General features: G+C 43.7%; 1 protein-coding gene across 3 annotated transcripts in view; it reads left to right on the plus strand.

Annotated features, from left to right (window-relative positions):
- Window positions 1-622: 622 nt before the first annotated feature.
- Window positions 623-20,364, plus strand: part of SLC2A9 (solute carrier family 2 member 9) — a 114,610-nt gene continuing 94,868 nt past the window's right edge. Inside the window, exons 1-3 of one of the 3 annotated variants that reach the window (XM_075091875.1) lie at window positions 623-709; window positions 8,700-8,798; window positions 14,841-15,001. In XM_075091875.1, the coding sequence (XP_074947976.1) occupies window positions 647-709; window positions 8,700-8,798; window positions 14,841-15,001 (323 nt within the window). In that variant the 5' untranslated portion in view covers window positions 623-646. Of the gene's footprint in view, window positions 710-4,770; window positions 5,049-8,699; window positions 8,799-14,840; window positions 15,002-20,364 lie in introns of those variants that run through there. The other 2 variants (XM_075091876.1, XM_075091877.1) reach the window with 2 other exon arrangements.

Below are 20,364 nucleotides of genomic sequence, written 5' to 3' on the forward strand. Positions count from 1 at the left end.
CCCAGAGATCAGTTTAGTTTCTTAATAAATGATTATTAGAATGTCCTTTAACACTATTAAAGCACATATGGTTCTGTCAGGCAAGAATTTTCTTGACAGAACAGTAAATAAATGGAACCCTCCTCTGCAAATGCGTTCAGGCAATGCCCCAGCTAATATAAGGTCTAATAATCATTAGAATCACACCACCAATTAATCCAAATGTCCTGGCTGCCACCCAGCCATAGTAATGTAGTTCTACCTATCTAAACTCCTTTTGTAGTTGCAGTGGTCTGATGTTCCTATTCTAACAGAGACAGCGCGTCCACTGAAGGGACTGATACCGTAGCTTTTTTCCTCTTCATGCTTTAGTTGTGCTAAGAACTACTATTCCTGCTCTGAAGAGCATGCTGCCCCCTAAGTAAACTACATAAACACAGTTAACAGGTATTGTTTCTTGTTTTTAACTGCATTCATCTTGGTGCTGTTGTGCCTTCCTGAACAAGGGTCTGACTTTTGAAGGGAGTAGCTAGGCTTCTTACACACTTTTTCCAAGTCCTTCCTGGGTCAGGTTTATGATTTTATTAAAAAGAAAATTTTCCTCAGCTGTACAGTACCACAACATTCCCTTTTTCCTTCCTCAGCTATTACCTAACAAGGTAGCAGAATGGAGAACAAACAGCAAAGCAACGGTGAGATGAAAGAAAAAAAGGCGGTGAAACAAAAAATGGTGAGTGAATTCCCCAAATCTTCTGTTAACACAGTTGTTTGTTATTTGGGTACTGGAGGTGGAAAATAACTGTTTGGAACCTGTGTGAATACCTGCAGAAATGGGCTCAGTGTCCTAAACACAGGGATGCTGCTGCTTCCTTTCTCCCTTTAGTACCTGGACTGCTACTGGGCTTACTGTGCAGCTGAATCACAGGCCTCTATTTTTTTTCCTGTGTTTCTCTTCATATGTACGTCTGGTTTTGAACTAGCCAAAAAACTGTTTAGGCAAATCATTCTGGGATTACGTGACTTTACAATAGGTAAAAGCCTCTCTTCTATGGCAGGCACTCTGTCATCAAGGAAAGTGGTAACATTTTGGAGGAGAGTTTCTGTGCCTTCAAATGGAAATTTTGGGAAGATGCATCCTGTGGAAAAAAAGCACTGATTTTGTCTCTGACACCTTTCTTCTACAAGAATCTGCAAAGCTGTGTATTATTCTCCTTTTTCCCCTTCCACTCTGACATGTAAGAGAAGAGCAAACTGATGCTTCTTTGCATGGGTACATGGAGATTTGAGGAAGGGGAAGCTGCTAGGATGAAAATTTGAGGGGTGTAGAGAGTAGCATGCGTTTAGTTTCTGTAACTTACTAACAGGAATTGTAAAAGGTCAAAGAATGTGAGTGTGTTAAGGTGAGAAATTATGTACATCACATGCAGCCATATTATTTGTATTCAAGTATGAACTGAACTACTTGGACTGGGCTATTTAAAATGAAGCTAAACAAAACACAGGTGTCTGATTAACCTCAAATACACTCCAGGTATTTTAGAGGCTTGATTCTTCTAACTTGACATTTTTACTGCTTCTGACCATTCAAAGAGATTCTAAATGATGCCCGGATCATCCATTTAAGATGACATTTCTCAATATGTACGATAATTTTACATGTTAACGAGTAGCATCTGGCTTTCTATTCAAACACTGCTTGGCTTGATCTGAGCCAAAGACACTTCAAAGCTGCTGCACTGTAAACTGCTTTCAAACCTGCAGTGCTTTACGGCATTAGTTATTGTGACTCTGAGAGCTCTAAGCTAGTTGAAAGGCACGTAGCACGTCAGAAGTGGAAACAGCACAGGTTTACGCCAATATTAACTACAGTCCTCTGGGAATAGCTCCCAGATGCACTTAATACTCATCCATTGCCAACTAAAAGGTGTAGTTTAACTCTTAGCAGTTCAAAATCCCCATGTTTAGGCAAATGGTTTGTGCCAACCAGGGAGGAGGCGCTGCTGGACTTGCTATTCACAAACCGAGAAAGCCTGCTTTGTAATATCTCGGTTAGTGATAGCCTTGGCTGCAGTGATCATAATATTGTGGAGTTCAGGATCCTGCTGAGTGTGCTGAAGGTCACCGCTAAGACAAGGGTTCTGGATTTTAGAAGAGCAAACTTCAGTGCACTCAGGGCTCAACTGGGAGGGATTCGATGGGAGGCTTCCATGGAATACAAAGGAGCTAGTGAGAGCTGGGAATTCTTCAAGAACTCTCTATTGGAAGCACAAAACCAGTTTATCCCCCACAAAGGAAAAGGAAGTAAGCAGAGCAAGAGGCCCCCGTGGCTCAACCATGACCTCCTGGGTCTACTCAAATCCAAAAGGGAAGCACACCAGAAATGGAGAAGTGGAGGATTGTCCACTGAGAACTACAGGGGCATAGCCAGAGAGTGCAGAGACGCAGTCAGAAAAGCAAAAGCCCAATTTTAATTGAAACTGGCTCTAGACATGAAAAATAACAAGAAAGGTTTCTTCAGACATGTCAGCCACAAGCAGAAAAAGAAGGAAAACATAGGCCCATTGTTAAACAGAAAAGGAGAATCAATCACGAATGATGCAGAAAAGGCAGAGGTCCTCAACACCACCTTCACCTCGGTCTTTACCAGCACTGTAGGGTCCCAGGCTTTGGGAACGAAATTGCCAATTGAACCAAACACCGACCCACCATCGGTGAAGGAAGAGTTAGTATATGAACTACTACAGGAGCTTGACCCCCACAAATCAATGGGCCCTGATGCCATCCACCCAAGGTGTTGAGAGAGCTTGCTGACATCATCGCGAGGCCACTCTCCATAATCTTTAAGAAGTCATGGAGGACGGGGGATGTCCCAGAGGATTGGAGGAAGGCAAATGTTACCCCTATCTACAAGAAGGGCTTGAGGGAGGATCTGGGTAACTATAGGCCCATCAGCCTTACTTCAATCCCCAGGAAAGTTATGGAACAAATCCTCCTGGGGGCCATCACAAGTCAATTGCAGCACGTGATTGGGAAAAGCCAACATGGCTTCACTAAAGGCAGATCGTGCTTGACAAACCTGGTGGCCTTCTATGACAAAGTGACTTGCCTGGTTGACATGGGGCAGGTGGTGGACATCATTGTCTACCTGGACTTCTCCAAGGCCTTTGATACAGTCCCCAACAGTCTCCTCCTGGAGAAATTAATGCGTTATAGCCTAGACAAGTGGTCTGTGCAGTGAGTGGGGAACTGGCTGACAGGCCGCACCCAAAGGGTGGTGGTAAATAGCTCTTTCTCAAACTGGCAACCTGTCACTAGTGGAGTCCCCCAGGGATCGATATTGGGCCCAATGTTATTCAACATCTTTATAAGTGATCTGGATAACGGCACCAGGTGTATCCTGATGAAGTTTGCTGATGACACCAAGTTGAGTGGGGAAGTAGACACTCCAGAAGGGAGAGCTGCTCTGCAGGGAGATCTGGATAGGCTGGAAGAGTGGGCCAGCAAGAACCTTATGAAGTTCAACAAGGAGAAGTGTAAGGTCTTGCACCTGGGAAAACATAATCCGGGAGTGCAGCACAGACTGGGATCCACCTGGCTGGAGAGCAGCTCTGTCGAAAGGGACCTGGGGGTCCTGGTGGACAGAAAGCTCAACAAGAGCGAACAGTGTGCTGCTGCTGCCAAGAAGGCCAACAGGGTGCTGGGTTGCATCAAAAAGGGCATTGCCAGCAGAGAGAAAGAAGTCATCATCCCGCTCTACTCAGCACTTGTCAGGCCACACCTGGAGTATTGTGTGCAGTTCTGGTCCCATCTATACAAAAAGGCTGTGGACAGGCTGGAAGGGGCCCAGAGAAGGGCCACCAAGATGATCAAAGGATTGGGAAGCTGCCATATGAGGATAGGCTGGGAGAACTGGGTTTGTTCAGCCTTGAGAAAAGGAGGCTTGGAGGGGATCTCATCACCACGTACCAGTACTTAAGTGGTAGCTACAAAGAAGATGGAGCCTCCCTTTTTACACAGAGTCCCATGGAGAGGACAAGGGGGAATGGACACAAGTTGCTCTTGGGGAGATTCCAATTGGACACCAGAGGGAAATTTTTCACACTGAGGACAGTCAACCATTGGAATGATCTCCCCAGGGAAGTGGTTGATTCGGCCACGTTGGACACCTTCAAGAGTTGTCTGGACAGGGTGCTGGGCCATCTTGTTTAGACTGTGCTCTTCCTAGAAAGGTTGGACTAGGTGATCCCTGAGGTCCCTTCCAACCTGTGAGTCTGTGATGTTTGCAAACAGGTACCTTCAAAAGTAAAAGCCGAAAGCTTTTATCCTCCCCAGGTAGCCTGTCTGATCACCATCTGTTACACAGCAGGACTGTGGCGTGTCAGATGTAAACCTCCTAAGGCTGTGGAAACATCCACACACGTGTGGTTAACATCTTAATTGGCTACAAGTCTTGCGGTACCTTCGCTTCCCAGCCTCGGCACAGAGGAAAGCTCTTCCCCGCCCTACCCCAGCGCCCCGTTTACAGAACGGCAGCCTAGCTTTCCGGGCGGCACCGCGGCTTGGACACCCCCCCGCAAGCCGTGGGCCCCCCGCCCCGGTGCCCCTCGGGGGGGCGCCGCCGTGAGCCTCCACTCGTGGCATTTCCCCGCGCTGCCGGGTAAATCCCTGCGGAGGGAAGAGGCCTGCTGGGAAACCGCGCACCCGGCGCGCACATTCGCTTAAGTTATGTCCAAGCACGCAGACAGATAACCCCGGGCCGTTCCATCCTTTGAGCCCGGCCTGCAGCCCCGGCCGCCGTGCGGCCAGGCGCTGCCTCTCCCCTCCCCTCCCCTCCCGGGAGCCGCCTCCTCCGCGGCCGGCGCTGCCAAGGGGGGGCCAGGCAGCCCCCGCCCGCCCGGGCACCCCCGCGCACCCCGCCGCCCCCCCGGCCCGGCCCGGCCCGGCCCGGCGGGGATGCGCGGCCGCGGCGCACGTGTGGCGGCGGCAGCATGGACCGAGCGGCGGGGCCGGAGGCGGCCACGCTGGTGTCGGGGGCGGCGGGGGGCGCCCGCCGCCGCCCAGGCGGGAGCGTAAGTAGCGCGGAGCAGCGCCGCGGCTCCCCGTCTTTTGTGTTTTGGGTTTTTTTGTGGGTTTATTTTTTTTCCGTTGGAAATGACGGCTTGCGCGGGCGGTGGAGCCCGGCCTGCGCTGCCCGTGCCTCGGGGACGACTGACCGGAGAGGGGGCGATTTGGGCCCTTTCCCGGCGTGGTGGCGGCGGAGGAAGGCGCGGCCGGTGCGCGGGGGCCGCAGGAGCCGGCGCAACTCGCCGCTGCTCCCCCCCGCCCGGGGCAGGGCTCAGGTTGCAGAGTGGCGGCGGCGCCGAGCCCTTCCCCGCTCGGAAAGTTGTTGGTGCCGGTGCAGGAGAGGCCGGCGGCGGGCAGGCGCGGGGGCAGAGCTAAAAATACCGCGGCTCCGAGCCGGGACCCAGAGGACGGGCGGAGGGCAGCGCCCGGAGCCGGGGAGCAGCCGCTCCCTCCCGAGACCGTCTGTGTCGGCAGGTCCCTGAGGCAAGGGCAGAGCCGGGGAGGGAGGATAGGCCGTTTCCCTGCTTCCCCGGGGGCCGAGCGACCGGCGGGAGCGCCGCGGCAGCGGGCGCACCTGCCGGGAGCCGGCCGGCGGCGGCGGCGCCTAACGGGGCGCGGCCCGGCTCTGCGCTCCGGAGTGCCCGCGTCCTCGGTGCTTCCCTGAAAGCGGGTCTCCTTAAGGGTGTCAGGTAAGGGGCTCCACAGTCCAGGCTCCCGGTGTCAATAGAAAGCCTTAGCAGTACTCGTTTAGGAGTATTAAAACTTCCTTACGTGGACTTGCACGTGTGTTTAAATCCGAGAAGGGGGTTATAGCTAATCAGCCAAAATACGGTGTTCTAAACCGTGTTTTGAAAACTGAAATGCAAACTGGCGTGCATTTAAAAAGACAATTTAAGGTTCGTAGCAGTTGACACAAATGCTACGCTGAACAAGGACGGGAGTTGGGAAAAGCACCTCTCGGACCACGGTGCCCTGGGATCTGCGGTAAGACCAAGGCTGCGGGCTCTCGCAAGCAGGCAGTTCCGAGGAACCTGGAGGCCTTTGCTGCGAACTGACATGTAGCTTTCCTGGCTGAACGCTTCTTGCTGTGGCGGTCACACCTGCCTGCCCTAGCGATGGCGGTGGCAGTGAAGGAGCACCTGTGAGGGAGGCATAGTCGCCGTCTTGTTTCCCAGTCACTGTAAAACATGTTAGGTTTTTTATTTTCTTTTCTTTTCCTAGTGTTGCCACAGGGTTGATATTTTTCTGAGCAACAGTTTGAGGTTGTTTTTTTTTGTTTTGCACGTTCTTGCTTCGTTGTCCTTTCATCTTTTATCTGGTATTGCTGAAGCTTGAGCAAATATTTAAAATAGTATATGAGGAGACAGGTCATGGCGAAGTTGAAGATGGTGTTCTAGGAACCGTAAAACTCTGAATTGAGTAAGTCTGAGGTTTTCTGCAGCAGGCTGTGGACTTGAAAAATTCTTGGTATTGAAGTAGGCTCTAAACCCAGCTATTTGCAGCACTTGACAATAAAGTGGATGTGGGGTTTTCTAATTTGGCAGCACTTCTGTGATTTGTCCTGCATTATCTTCCACTTAGCCCCTTGTGCATATAATTTGCTTGTGCTGAAAGGTTTAGGCATTCACTGGAGTTTTCAATATACACGAGGCTACATGATCCAAATCGCTTTGCTTGCAAGATTTTTCTGCACTGTTGCAGCAGAGCCCTTTAGCAATACTGTATCAAGATTACCACATAGCACTTGTGAACTTGCACTTATCATTCGTGAACCCTTTGGGAGCAGCCTAGTAGACCTCCAGGAATATTCGCCTCAGCATCGTTAGGGTAGTAGCAATTCCTCCTAAGTGTAGGAATGCTTGTGCATAGTAGAGAAATAATGGACACCTAATATGAGGTGTTATCACCAGAAGCTAAATAAAGCCTTGTGTCAAAATTTCTGCTTTTTGCTACCAAAGTAGTGGTGCAAAGCTTTATGTGTGTGGCAGGTTCATTTTAAGAAGCTGACTAATAGTAAGAAATTGTGTTTGGCTTATGTAATGAACTTGCCGGGGTATATTTCTTACAGGAGGCTTTCTCCTCACCCTGTATGCTTCCTCCTGACCTGACTGAAAACAGGCTGGTTAATGAACTGTGTAATCTCTTAAAAAGTTCCCACATTGTGCAGAAGAAGTTGAAGTAGGGAGTTGAGCCCCCAGGAGCGGCAGCTATGGAGCGTGCCAGACCCCATGTGTGCTGGGCTGTATGCTCTGGCACCCAAGAATTTCATCCCTTCCCCACGTGTCATAGTGAGTCTACGACAACAGTGTGTAATGTGAGCTCTGGTACATGCTAACAAGCCACGGGGCGTTCGCTTGCCCTGCTCTGCCTGTGAGGCTGGTGGAGCTCGTTCCAGTCCATCGTCACTGCTGCTATGCCACGTGCTAGCTGCACAAAGGTAGTTCATGCTCCAGATCTTCATTTTCCAAAGCAAACATAGAGCTTTGTGCGGTGGATAGAATGCATTGACTCGTTAACCTCTTGTGCCTGCTGTGTTATATAACTGAAGCTGAATTTGTTAGGCTTCCTTAGCATCCTTAAGCACACCTTCCTCCCCTTGAAAGGATTGAGGCTTCAAGACAGTGAGCTGTGCCTGAAATTCTAATTCTTACTAGAGGTTTTTTTTTCTTTTTTGAATTCAAAACATGTTAAAAAGCCATCCACTGTAATGTACTCAGAAGCCAAGAAAGGTGAGTTGTCTTCCATAGTCTACAAAACAATGTTCACAACCAACCAGCCACCAAAACACTAACTTTAACGTCTCTTGGGAATGGCAATGGTCACTTCTGCCACTCTCTGTAATGCAGCAGGAGATTTGAGTGGCAGGAAGTAGTACTGGGGAAGGTGGAAGGGACCCTAAAATGCAAAATCTCTCAAATTAACTGACTGAAACTCCAGTATCTAAGCAATCCAGTCTTTTATTGAACAGCTGGTGTGGAAGAAGAAATTGTTGGCACAGGTGGGATAAAAACAGGATGAGGGGGATGGAGGGAGGAGAGCTGGAATGGGAGAGGTACAGGTGTGTCACTGGGGAAAAAGAGCAAATGGTACCTCCACCAGAGTGTGTGTGTATATGTGTGTGTGGCAGCAAATTACTGTTGGAGACCTGCACGTGGATTACAAAGCCTTGTTTGTAGGCATCGTTTTAGTATGCTTGGTCACAGTTTCTCTAATCCTTGTATACATGGCAGTGGGGGGCACACCACCTCACAGGTTTTCACCTAAGTCAGGTCTGCCCACAGACCTGTTGCATCAAATATGTGCTACTCCGTGCGTCGTTGTGTTACTGGTATGTTGCCAACAGTTTCCTTTGCTGAGAATACGCTTCTCCAGCATTTTATTTTTTTGGTGAGGGGGCTGATGGGATGCTTGCAGCAAAAATCTGTGAGGTTGAAAGAAGTTCAAATGTTCACTTATGCCTCGGTAAATGTTAACTGAGATGCTGTCACTTCAAATTTACTGTTCTTTGGATTGTAGCAAGGGTAAGTGTTTCAGGCCATTCTGCAGCAAGGAGCTCTGCCTGCAGGAGCTGTGCAAGATAGCATAAGGAACGTTTAAAACCTGAGGTACATTTTAAAGTATACTAACAATGGCTGCATCTTTTCTTTGTTTTTCAGAATTGGTCTGGGAGTCTTATTGTAGCCTCTTTAATTGGTGCTTTTGGGTCGTCTTTTCTTTATGGTTACAATCTCTCCGTGGTGAACGCTCCTGCAGCGGTAAGTGACTGACAAAACTGGATCTGAATATCGGTAGAGGGCAGCCTTATCCAGCTAGTGTGCGCTCCTCAATATCCTGCTTTTGTAATCCTCCTGATGTAGTAGAAGAGGTTAAATCCCATTTGCCTGAAAGCTTTTTTCTGCTGTCCATGAGGTTTTCACTTAAATTCAGTAGCTGTTGGAAAACTAAACACTGCTGTTGAGGTGAGTGGGTGCAAATGGTTTGGTTCTCATTCTCCCCAAGCCCAGAATAATACTATAATCTTCTTGCACATTTTTGCGTAGTAAGGTATTTTTAATAGTCTGTCTGTCTGACTAGTGAGTATTTGGTAGCTCTGTGTAAATGTTCAGCAACTTCTGTTCACATCATTCAGTTCTGGAGGGTTGCACAACATTTCATTCCCACAGTACTGATATTATAAATAATGCTTCTGGCTTCCTCTTAAATAATGGGCCTCTTCTTCTGTGTTTCATAGTGATGCCTTGTTTGGTTCTGAATTCAAAACTGCTGTGTTGACCATCTGTTGGCTGCAACATATGGAATAGATCTGATGAACAGAGTACTGTGAAATCAGTCTACAATATTTGGGGGAATTTCATTAAAATATCAGCTTTCACAAATGGAAATCTGAACGTTTTGGTTTTACACAGACTGTCTAGAGATCCTTTTAATTCAGTCAAGCACAGCAGTAAGCAATTCAGTGGAGTTGCAGCAACACTCTTTCAGAAAAGTAGCTAGTAAATTTGGGGAACTAACTATGGAAATCCCATTTCAAAATAGTTCTTTGCCAAAGCTAAGCTACTTCTTTTATGGAAATCTGATATTATAATGTGTGGCTAGGTTTCCACTTAAACAGGTTGGTCACATTAGAGACGGATGCAATATTTATGCAAATAAGGAAAGAATAATTTTTTTAAAAATTTATGTTTCATCTGTGTATTTTATTTGGTAAATGGACAGCCCAAAGGACCAGGAAGAGACTCGCTGTGTAGGAAGTTTGAATTGTCCCCTTCGTAACTGCTGGGAATTTTCTTGAATTTCCTGGTACTTTTTGTACCCATAACATGAGATTAAACAGATTGGATATTTATTCTAGCATGACATGTCTAAGTCATCACTTCAATTTGCAGTCATCAGAAGATAAACATGGCTTGGAAGAAATGAGCAGGAAGCTGAAATTCTGTGGGCCATGCTATTGATTGTCCTGATGGTAGACATCCTTCCTGCACTGTATTGGTACTATCAACAGAGCAGCGAGAATGATAGGGTTTCTAAACTTTTAAGCTTCATTTAAAAAATGGGCCATCCTGATAATCAGAGCTTTCCTGCCACTTTCTACAGGAGTAAAGGAAAGAAAGGATGGTAGGATGTGCTCTTTGGCAATACTCAAAATGTTTGGGTTTAAACCATGTGATACATTATAGTGGTGACCAGAGTGCGAGTGGATAGGTTGAAGGTGCAACTGTACTGTGAGAAGTGCTAAATTCCAGGCCTTGTGGTTAGTAGCACTTCCAGGATTGTCCATTTTTGTTTGAAATATTTACTGTTGCTTTTGGACTGAAACTGGGCACTGTGTTGATGATTTTGGTCATACTGTTGACAGGTATGCATGAAGTCTGCCCTTTTCCAATGTGGTCTTGCAGTGTTTGAGAACTTTGTGTCCTCCTTATTCACGTTAAGCCATACATTAGCTTGGGCTAAGGAGCAGTCTTAGTTATTCACCCTACTGACAAGGAATACATAGCTGTGTAGCTCAAGAGCAAAATACCAGTGTGGCCTCTGGTCCTCTCTCTAGCCCTGGGATTAATCTGTGTCGTCCATTTGCCTAGGCAAACCATCCTTCTGTCCCTGTCACCAGAGCTGCAGTGACCAGGTTGAAGGGAAGAGTCTGGGCTCTGCTCATAGCCACGATGGGGAGGAGCGAGCCATACCAAAGCTATGCTTCTTGCAACACAAGAAAAGGAACCTTTGCTCCATTGTTTCCTTCCTGTACATCACCAAATCAGTCTTCTGCAAGGTGGCCCTTCAGGAATACTGATGTGTGGTGACTGAAGAAAATCAAAGGGGAGCAGCTGTTAGCCGCAGATAAAGAGCACTCTTGGAAGAGGTTATTTTGGGAGTGCAGTAATTCCTAAAAGCTGTAAGCTGAGTTTCATTTATAAACTTGGTAGGACAAATGACTTGTTCTGGTGACATGCAGCTTACAGCCTGCCTTGTATGAGCATCTCTCTGCAGGATGCTGAGTATCTTCTGCCCCTACTTATTTCAGTACAATTCCTTTTGATGCCTAAAGTCCTCCAAGAGAAGGACTGTATGATGATTTGAGAGGTATTGAAAAAATGCTTGATAATGACTGTTGACTAAAACATGGAGTGTTTCCAGGATCCTGGAACTGAACACATCATCACAATGACTGAGCTGGGGGGGGAAGTTCATTGAAGACTGAAGTATTGAAGAACTGTTTGTAAATTCTTGTGTACCTTCCCTTTTGGTGCTGAAAGTTGTGCCAGCTCATCAGACTGCAGTTCTCACCAGTGAACTTTACTGCAGGTCACCCCGTAAGGCAGAGTCAGTGCAACTTCCTTTTTGTTGCAAGGGAGGAATAAACTGCGCCAGCTCTGCTTGGAGCAGAGATTGCTTCCCACTCAGTCCCCTACTTTTCTGTGGGAAAGAGCAGTTGCCCGTCGCAGGTGTGCTTCCACCTGCACACAGTGCTTCTCCACAGGAGGAATCCAGAATTAAAAGTCTCCATGGGCTTGTTCAAAGAGTAACCAGAATTTATTAAAAATGTATGGGAGCATTTGGCAGTAGGAAGAGAAATGCTTTAACTTGAATACAAGTTGAAGCTGTCTTTTTCTGAGCTGAATTTCTACAGTTCATTCCATGGACTGATTGTGGGCAAGGTCTGTAGAACAACGATGCGCTTTGTGCTCGGTGTGGGAAGCAAAGTCTCTGCTACTTACTGCCACGCAGCCCATGCCCCCTTCTTGTAGACGCTGCAGCTGTATATTCTTTTTGGAGCTGATATGAGGAAAGCGAGACTATGGCAAAAACGTATAGCCTCCTGTGTCAACCAGTTGGATAGTTGTCACTATGTGGGAATGACCCTTGTAACTATGGGTAAGGTCCTTTTTCTTCTCTAAAGACCAGCTCATGTCTTCCCTTGATGTAAGTTATTTATAGTTAAAAAGACAAGGAAAATATTTCCCTTATATTTAAAATATATACCTTGGTTTTTTATATATGTGTGTATATTATATATATTCCTTATATGCCCCTTATATTTCCCACCCTAGCACCTTAATGAACTGAGGTAGCAGAATACACGATACTGGTATCGGTCAGCTACCATTCCTTGTAGGCTTTGGTTAGGGGCTAAAATTTTTCTATATATGTTTATGCCATTTGTGTTATTCAAACAACGGATCAAAAATCTCAAAGGAGCATTTCCACAGAATTCAATGGATTCAAATCTAGTGGATTTGATGGATCAGATTTGTTTTGTTCTTTGGGTTTTAATTTTCAAAGCCTGTATGTGTTATTAGCTTCCTATTTATTGGCAGTGGGAATCCAGACATGGGGGATGTACATGCCAGCACATTTATCTGTTACTATTGAGTGTTTGTACTTTCTTTTCTTGAATATTTGCAGTTGTCAGATGTCTCCTTGTAAATAACAAAGCTCTGCTGAGAAAATTAAGTCATAACACAAGGGGAGTATAATTTGCATACTATTTTTAGCCATTATCATTAGCAAGAAATGCTAATAGTGTTCTAAAAATTTTTGGGTTTTTTTAGTATTCATTACTATCAGAAATGAGCTTCAGATAAACAAGAAGGTATCTGAATCTAAATATAATCTGCGTATTGGTGTTAAAGAGATAAGATATATTACTTGATTTAATGGCAGATTCATTTGAAAGTTTACTGTGAGATTCTTCTAAATGGACCAAGCACCAAATTAACTTTTAATTCAGGGCACAAGAGGCCTACAAGAAACTTGATAGAAGAAAGTAAGTGGTACAATCTACCTCCACCTTAGGTACTTTGCAGGTGGAGAGGTAGTGTTTCAAACTAAATTAAGTTCTCAAATCGAATAGTCCAGTTGTCCAAGGCTGGAATACCTAAAGTTTGAAATTCCTCATTTGAGCAGGGAAAATGTGGTGTTAGGCTTATACTGCTGAGTCCTGCCCTAGGCTAATTTAGTACCTATGACACGCTGGAGGAAATCTGAGAAGAAACTGGGGAAAAGTGCCAAGAATAAACTTTGTGATACTGTAGAGCTTGTCAGGCAGTGGTAACAGAACGGGTGAGTGTGTTACACAGGCGTGCTGTGCGCTTCTGCAGTAGTGACTGCCTGGTACTGTATCCTCTCCAGAACGTCAGACGCCACGGTGGCATCAGAGCTTTACTTCATTTTGAAGTGGGAACAGCATAAAAATGAGGAAGCTTGACTAAAAAGAAAGTAAATAGGCAATGTCTCTGCAAGCGATACAGAGACTATGTAAAAATGTCATACTGGAGCTAAAAGTTATTTGTCTTGGCTGTAAATTCTTTGGGAGAAAAATATTATCTTTCATTGCTTGGCTTAGTAGGTCCTTGATTTCGTATGGCTGCCAGATGCGGCAATGTCATAAATATAGTGTAAAAGTGGACACAGCCTCCCTTCTTCCCTCAATCCATGAATGCCAGTTCACTCTAATTCACTCTAATTTTTTTTTCCCTGGTGTTATGCTAAAGAATTGCTATAGAGTCACTTTTACAATACTGTCCTTTGGAAAATATAGTCTGGTAAAAGGCTCTTAATTCTGAGCAAATCTGAGATCTGCATTTTAGGACTGATACATAAAGTAGGGATGAGAAAAATGTAGTTTCATGGTGAGCACAGTGTAGGCTTTTACAAAAATAATTCCTACTTATATAACTTTTAAAGCTTCTTTAAACATTTCCCAGGGAATTTCCTAAGTTACATGTGAACTCTCGCCAACACACCCAAACCTATCAACATATGGCACTTGGTGCTGTGTCCTGTAAGACAAGCCAAACTCTTCTCTTATTGTCAGTCATATTGCTGTCTGGCAGGAGTTGGTTGCAACTCCCTTCCTCTTTGTTACCTTTGCATTTCTGCCAATTCACCAACTTTTTAAAGACATTTTTGCTTCTCTGTACTATTGGAGCCTCGCTCCCTCCCTCCCTCTTTTTTATTTCCAAGTTATTTGATCCATGAAGAAACTGTAAAACTACTTTCTCCTAATGTAAGAGTGCGATTAATGATCAGTGACTCAACAAATTGGTTGACCACTGGTAGTTACCGATTAAGCATTTGTGCCTATTCTTTTTTTAAAAGTCATTGCAAATGCTGGGCAGTGCAGTTTCGCTTGGTTTGTCCATTGTCCAAAAAACTGTTACGCTAGGATGTGATCATCACCTGCCTGAGGTTAAGAGTACGTATGTGAGCAGTGAGTGGAGCTCAGTTGACATGCAGTGCCTTGCCAAGCGTGGGTGGTGTGATTTTTGTGGAGTCTCCCTCCTTACAGATATTCAAAACCCTCTAGGCACGGTCCTGGGCAACAGGCTGTAGGTGGTCCTACTTGAGCAGGGAGGTTGGACAAGATGGCCTCCAGAGGTCCTTCCAGCCTCAGCCATTCTGTGATTCTGTGTATGAGCCCTTAGCCCCAGTTTGGTCTGGAATGTTTATATATATGTACACAGTAAGGCTAAAACAAACTGTTGTTAATGTTGTACTGGCAAGCTAAGTCCTTGCTTTATAGCAGTTTCTCTGTTATAAACCTCTTCTACATTTGTGTATACCTGTGTTTTTTTCCCCACCTTGTTTATGACTGGCATCTAGTTAACTGTATGTATGCTTCGTCTGGTTCAGTTAGTCTGTATTGCAGTTGCATCTAGAAGTGAGGCCCCATTTTTTGGAGGAGGGAGATGGAAAAGCAAGGGTGATTCCTGCAAGCAAGCTACTGGATTTTTTTATTCTGTTTCTGTCAGTAGTGTTCTTAATGTGTGTTTTTTACATGTATTTTCTTTCAGTATATCAAGAAGTTTTACAATGAAACTTGGGAAAGAAGATATGGCTTCTCAGTGGATGAACGCACACTGACTCTCCTCTGGTCTATAACTGTTTCTATTTTTGCCATTGGTGGCCTTGTGGGTGCCATTATTGTAACCCCAATTGTGAAGTTCTTCGGACGGTAAGTGTATTGGAAAAATTTTAGTTTCTAAGGCAGTTTCTCACTTGGTCTCTTTAAAAGGCTTTACTTTTGTGGTTTTTTTTTTTTTGTTTTTGTGTTTGTTTTTTTTTTTTTTAAAAAAACCTCTTCACCAGAATACAAACTTAAACCTCAAGTTATGAAAGCTCCAAATTTCCAAGAGTAAAATTAGCACCTTTCTCTCTGGCCTGACTTTGCATCATTTGAGTTACAGAAGCCATTTGCTCTGAACAGGCAGTGGGTTGAGATGTCAAGGAGGTTGAATTGTCAAGAGTGCAAAAGGAAAATACTGTAAAATAGGAAAGACTTTACAAAAGATTGGCAGATTCTTGTTTCTAGAGTCTGCTGAATATCTTACTGTACACAAACCTATCAACATGTCTTGTTTGCTTGTTGACAACATTTGTTGTCATATGGTAATAAAAATCTACTCTTTTTTTTTTTTTTCCCCCTTGTCTCTACTTAAAATACAGTTTGAAGGACTAAACTAGGATGAAGTTCATGTTTGGTCTTCCCCAGGCTTGGGGATGCCTTCCCTGCTCTATGCAATGCAGTTTTGACCAAGTCTTGGACATAGGGAATATGAGTATTTTAGGAATGTTTGTGCCGGTGTGTGTTTGCATTTTTTCTGCAGGTACTAACTAGATATTTCTGTCAAATTTTTGTTTCATAGTGTCTTCTGAAGAGAATTTTAAAAGTAATTTGTAATTTATGTATATTTAGAAGGGCATGGAAAAGAAAAAGCCATTATAGCATTCATCTTAACTGCTCCTTTGGCTTTTCCTTACTTGTAAATTGTCTATCATTTGATAATTTTTGCTCAGTTAAATCACTGGAGAAGGCTTAAATATAAGCATCTACCTCCACTGTTCTCACTTTTCTGTTCTACATTTTTACTATTCCCATCACTTTAGGTTGTACTCTCCTAGACCTGTTTGTCATTCTCCCAACTCCCACAGCTCAGTTTTCACCTCAAAGAGCATGCTTTTCGGTTCTTCCATTTCATGCTTACAGTAAATCTATTATCCATTCGTCATTAATTTATTCTGTCCCTTCACTCCACCATTTGATTTTCAGTTCTTAAACATTTTTCATAGTCACATTGTTTTTTTTCAGGTTTGCAATTTCTTCTGCCAAATAATCAATTTGGCTTTTATACACTTCTTAAATATATGAAACTATGCCTGACTCAGACTGATTAATTCCCAGAATTGTTGCTGAGTCTTCTTTACTTTATTAAAAAGTGAAGTAAAAAATGGGTTCATAGAAGGCTTGAATTTTTGGTGAAGAACAGCTTTGTGTGCAGGTTTGTTACAGTGGTGTCTGATCTCAGTTGTATTGATAACACTTTGGTGGGAGCAGATCGTATTTCCAGGGCAGAGCTTCAAAGTTTGCAGATTCTGTCCTGTTTATTAAGTTTATCCCTGTTAAACTGTGAAAACTTATAGCTCTCTTATAGATATGGTGTATGAGTACTCGATTAGGGATGAGAAGGGATTGCATCTCTCAGGGACACTGGATAAAGGGTGGTTCTTGTTTGCTGTTCACACTGCAGTGTGTTCATCTGGTCTAGGAGACCAGTCTGACTTATCGGTATGGTAATTGGGGAGCACATTATGAAATGTTGACAGAACAATAAAATACTTCAGTGTTAAATCGTTCAAGTGTAGGTTGGAGGGTTGTATGTATGATGAAGCACATCTCCATTTACACTGACACAGAATAATGAACTAAGGAGGATCAAAAGCATTAGCCAGAAATAATGTATGACTTTAAAAAGAGCCCCTTTGATTCGTATTGCTGTAAGGTTAATAACAAATTAGCAGAGTCTTAGGCCCTGCTTACTTCAAGAGATGTATTTTCTTCAGAGAGAGCCTTCATCCACATAAGTTCCATGTTCAAATGTGGCTTTGACACTTCATAATTTAAATTCTCCTCTTCTACCAAAGAGCAGCTGCTGTTGTGTATCCTGAACACCCATGATATGCTCAGTGGATTGCTTAGGCCATCTCTAGGGAGGTGTTTGCAGGAGACAGACAAGGCCTTCACTCTATCACAGGGACCCATTTTGAGTATGAAGCGATTAAGGGAAATTATCTGGATTACCTTAGTAATGCTACCACTTCATTATTCTTAAGGTATCTGCTGTAGTTGAAATGGTGATCCAGTATTCAATCTGTTACTGCCTTTTATTTAAACACCTAGCTAAAGAACACACAGATTGTTATTTAAACACCTAGCTTCCTTACTGTACTTTTTGTATAAGGTATCATATTTGCTCCCAAGTGGAGCTTCTAGAGGTTTTCTTATTACTGAATTTTGAGACAGCAATATATTTTTGATGAAACTTTAATTCTGTCATTTTCCTGGTTGCAAGTTTTAGATGAAAGGATTATTAATTCAAATCCCTAATTAAAGTTATTGCAGCCGTGGAGGGCACGTAGTTGCTAGGATTCTGTACTGGCCTCTGGAACTATCCAATATCATGAGAGCAAATGACAACCTTGAAATTACGGGAGATTAATCATATGTGATTTTGCAAAAAGGCAGGGACAATTCTGAGGAAGAGATTCTCAAGTGTTTTCAATATCCAAAATGCCTAAAAATGAGAAAGGCAGAAAAAAATCTTTAAAGTTTAGCTCTCTTTGTGTCTAGCTGATGGGTGAGCTGTCTGTCTCAGCAGGAATGCTTGTAAGAAACTGATTTATGTCAGTTCTTCTCTTAGGACTACTTCAGATTGAGCACAGGATTGGAAGTTATATTCCTGCAGCAGTACAGATAGTCTTAGAACCAGTTTTGGCGCTATGTTGCAAAACTTACTGTTTGGCTTAGGATGTAGCTGCTTCTGACAAATGCCCCATGCTCAATCAGAAGTTTTTGAAAGCATCTTCCTTTTGGAATGCAAAAATGCTTTATTTCTTTTGGCTGGAGAAAATTCTGAATTATTTGAATGGAAGGAATAAAAATCTTCGTATCTAAGTGAGTGCTAGTCTAGTATTTTTAGTGCAATAGCTGCAGCAGAGCTGTGTGGGTCTCTGGACTGGAACTTGAGCCCAGGTTCCCTTTCCCAGGTCTGGCGCTGTTTTGCATGTTAGCTTTAGGTTGAGTACACTTCACTGTCTGTTCCTCTGTTTACCCAGTTATAGAAATAGGGATGCTATTGTGCTCTATAACCTTCAGCAAGACTGAAAATGAAACGTGCTCTGTAAGAACTAGGTATGACATTTATACTTAAATAGGTTTCATGTATCATTTGGACAATTGCTTGGTCAGTTTATGGTTTGGAATGTGAGAGAAAGGACTAGGCTGGCCAACACATCAGTGTGTGTCTGTTCTTATGGTGGCTTAGCAATGAAGTTTGCACACTTACATTTTGTAGGTGTGGTGAGCACAGTTATCTGGCAAGAGTGGTTAGACCTTCCCAAGGGAAGGTGTCTGCTGCAGTGCTTTAAGTGTGGTATCTTTATATACCTTGTATTAGAGCTATACAAGCAGTGGTTTGTTTGGGTTTTTGATTTCTTTTTCCTATGCCTTGTTGCGAAGGTAGTACAGTTTTGGCCTACATGACCAAGAAAGCGTAGGATTTTTTATAATTGTAGCTATTTTGAATATAATGTGACCTGACTGGAAGTAAACTCGGACATCGTGGGGAGTTTGGAGGGTTTTGCTGTATTTTTTTTTTCTTAGGAGCTATGACGAGAAGTTGTTCCCACTGTTTATGTTTGTGGTGGCTTGGCCCCAGCTAGCAGCCAAAGCACCCACCCAGCTGTTCATCACTCCCCACCACCCAAGTGGGGTGGGGGGGACTGGGGAGAAATACAAGGAACAGGAGTGAGAAGACTCATAGATCAAACTAAAGAAGGGGAAAACACTTACCAATTACGGTCACTGGCAAAACAGGCTCAACTTGGGGAATTTACCTTAATTTATTGCCAATTAGCATAAATATTTCATTACTGATCAGGTATTGGGAAACAAGACAAACGTTGAAACACCTTTCCTCCCACTTTCCCAGGCTGAACATCATTGCAGGCTCCTCTCTTCCCCCTTGTGACTGCAAATCATGCTCAGTCCCTTCAGTGAGGAAACAGGGGGTTGGAGTCAGAGTGCAGCAACTTCCCTCTGCTGACCCCACCGTGGGTCCTCGATGGGCCACAGTTCCTCTGGGGATGTACCTGCTCAGCCCTGGAGCGCCTTCTCCTCTACTGACCTTATTATTCCCATGTTCCATCTCCTCAGAGAAGCTGCTGCTGCAGCCCCTTCACTTCCAAAACCTTGCAACAGACACCCAGCACAGTGTTTTCATTACCAAAAATTTACATGCTTTATACAGTAAACTCTAAACAGCGTCTTACTTTCTTGTTTTCTTTTTTTTTTTTTCAATCTGGCAAAGACAAAATGCTTTGTTTTTATCTTAGTTAGGCTGCACTTTTCTGTTATTTGCTGCATAGAATAAGGGGTCACTGGCCAACTTCTAAAAAGATAAATATTTTTTAGGTTTTATTTAAATTAAAGAAGAAGAAAGTAATAACTTGAGATTAATCACTTTTTGGTAAAAAGATGAAAGATGAAGCACTTGTTTGACCTGAATGAACATTTTGTTTCCATTTCTGGCATTATTTATAACGCTTTAGCTTTCTCAAGTTATGTCCATTTGAAAAATCTGTTTCAAATGGTAAAGTCATCATGCTTGACAGCTATGTTGCATCTCATTGTTTGATCTTCAGTGTTATTCAAACAATGTTAAAAAACCACTAGAAAACAGGAAAAGTAATTTAAAAATCAGTATTAAAGATATTTTCTATCAAAATGTATTGATCTGTTGTAACAAGTTGGATGACTGGTTCAATGGGTGGGAGATTTCTGGTTGGTACCTACGTGTTGAACTCAAGAAGAACGAGGACCGCCTGCTTTGGAACAGAAGAGGGTAGACAGCCTTGCTGGTCATTGCTCTTCTTTTGCATGGAAATTATAGTATATAGAGACTGAAAGTCCATTGACAATACTTACAAATTTAATACCACTTCAGTTTTTTAATAAAATTGGTATATTTTCAGCCTGTGCCATTTACTATCAAAGTTAATAGAATCCTCATATATTACTTCATCAGTGGTGTTTATCTCCAGGCAAATTAGTTTTCAAATCAGTCGTTTTCTTCATATGTTGTGAGTGGGATTGGAGGCTTCAGTATTGAGCTGTGCCTCTAGAGCCAAAACAAAACTGTGCTTAATTATGTGACTGGTAAAAACAAAGTTCTGTTGCTTTAGCACGTAGAACTAAGTGAGGTGACTCACAGATGGAAAACTCAGGGTACGATCATTCTTTTGCCATGTAATTATGAAAAT

This window comes from Phalacrocorax aristotelis, chromosome 4, assembly GCF_949628215.1.
Source record: "Phalacrocorax aristotelis chromosome 4, bGulAri2.1, whole genome shotgun sequence".
In the NCBI taxonomy this organism is placed as follows: Eukaryota; Metazoa; Chordata; class Aves; order Suliformes; family Phalacrocoracidae; genus Phalacrocorax; species Phalacrocorax aristotelis.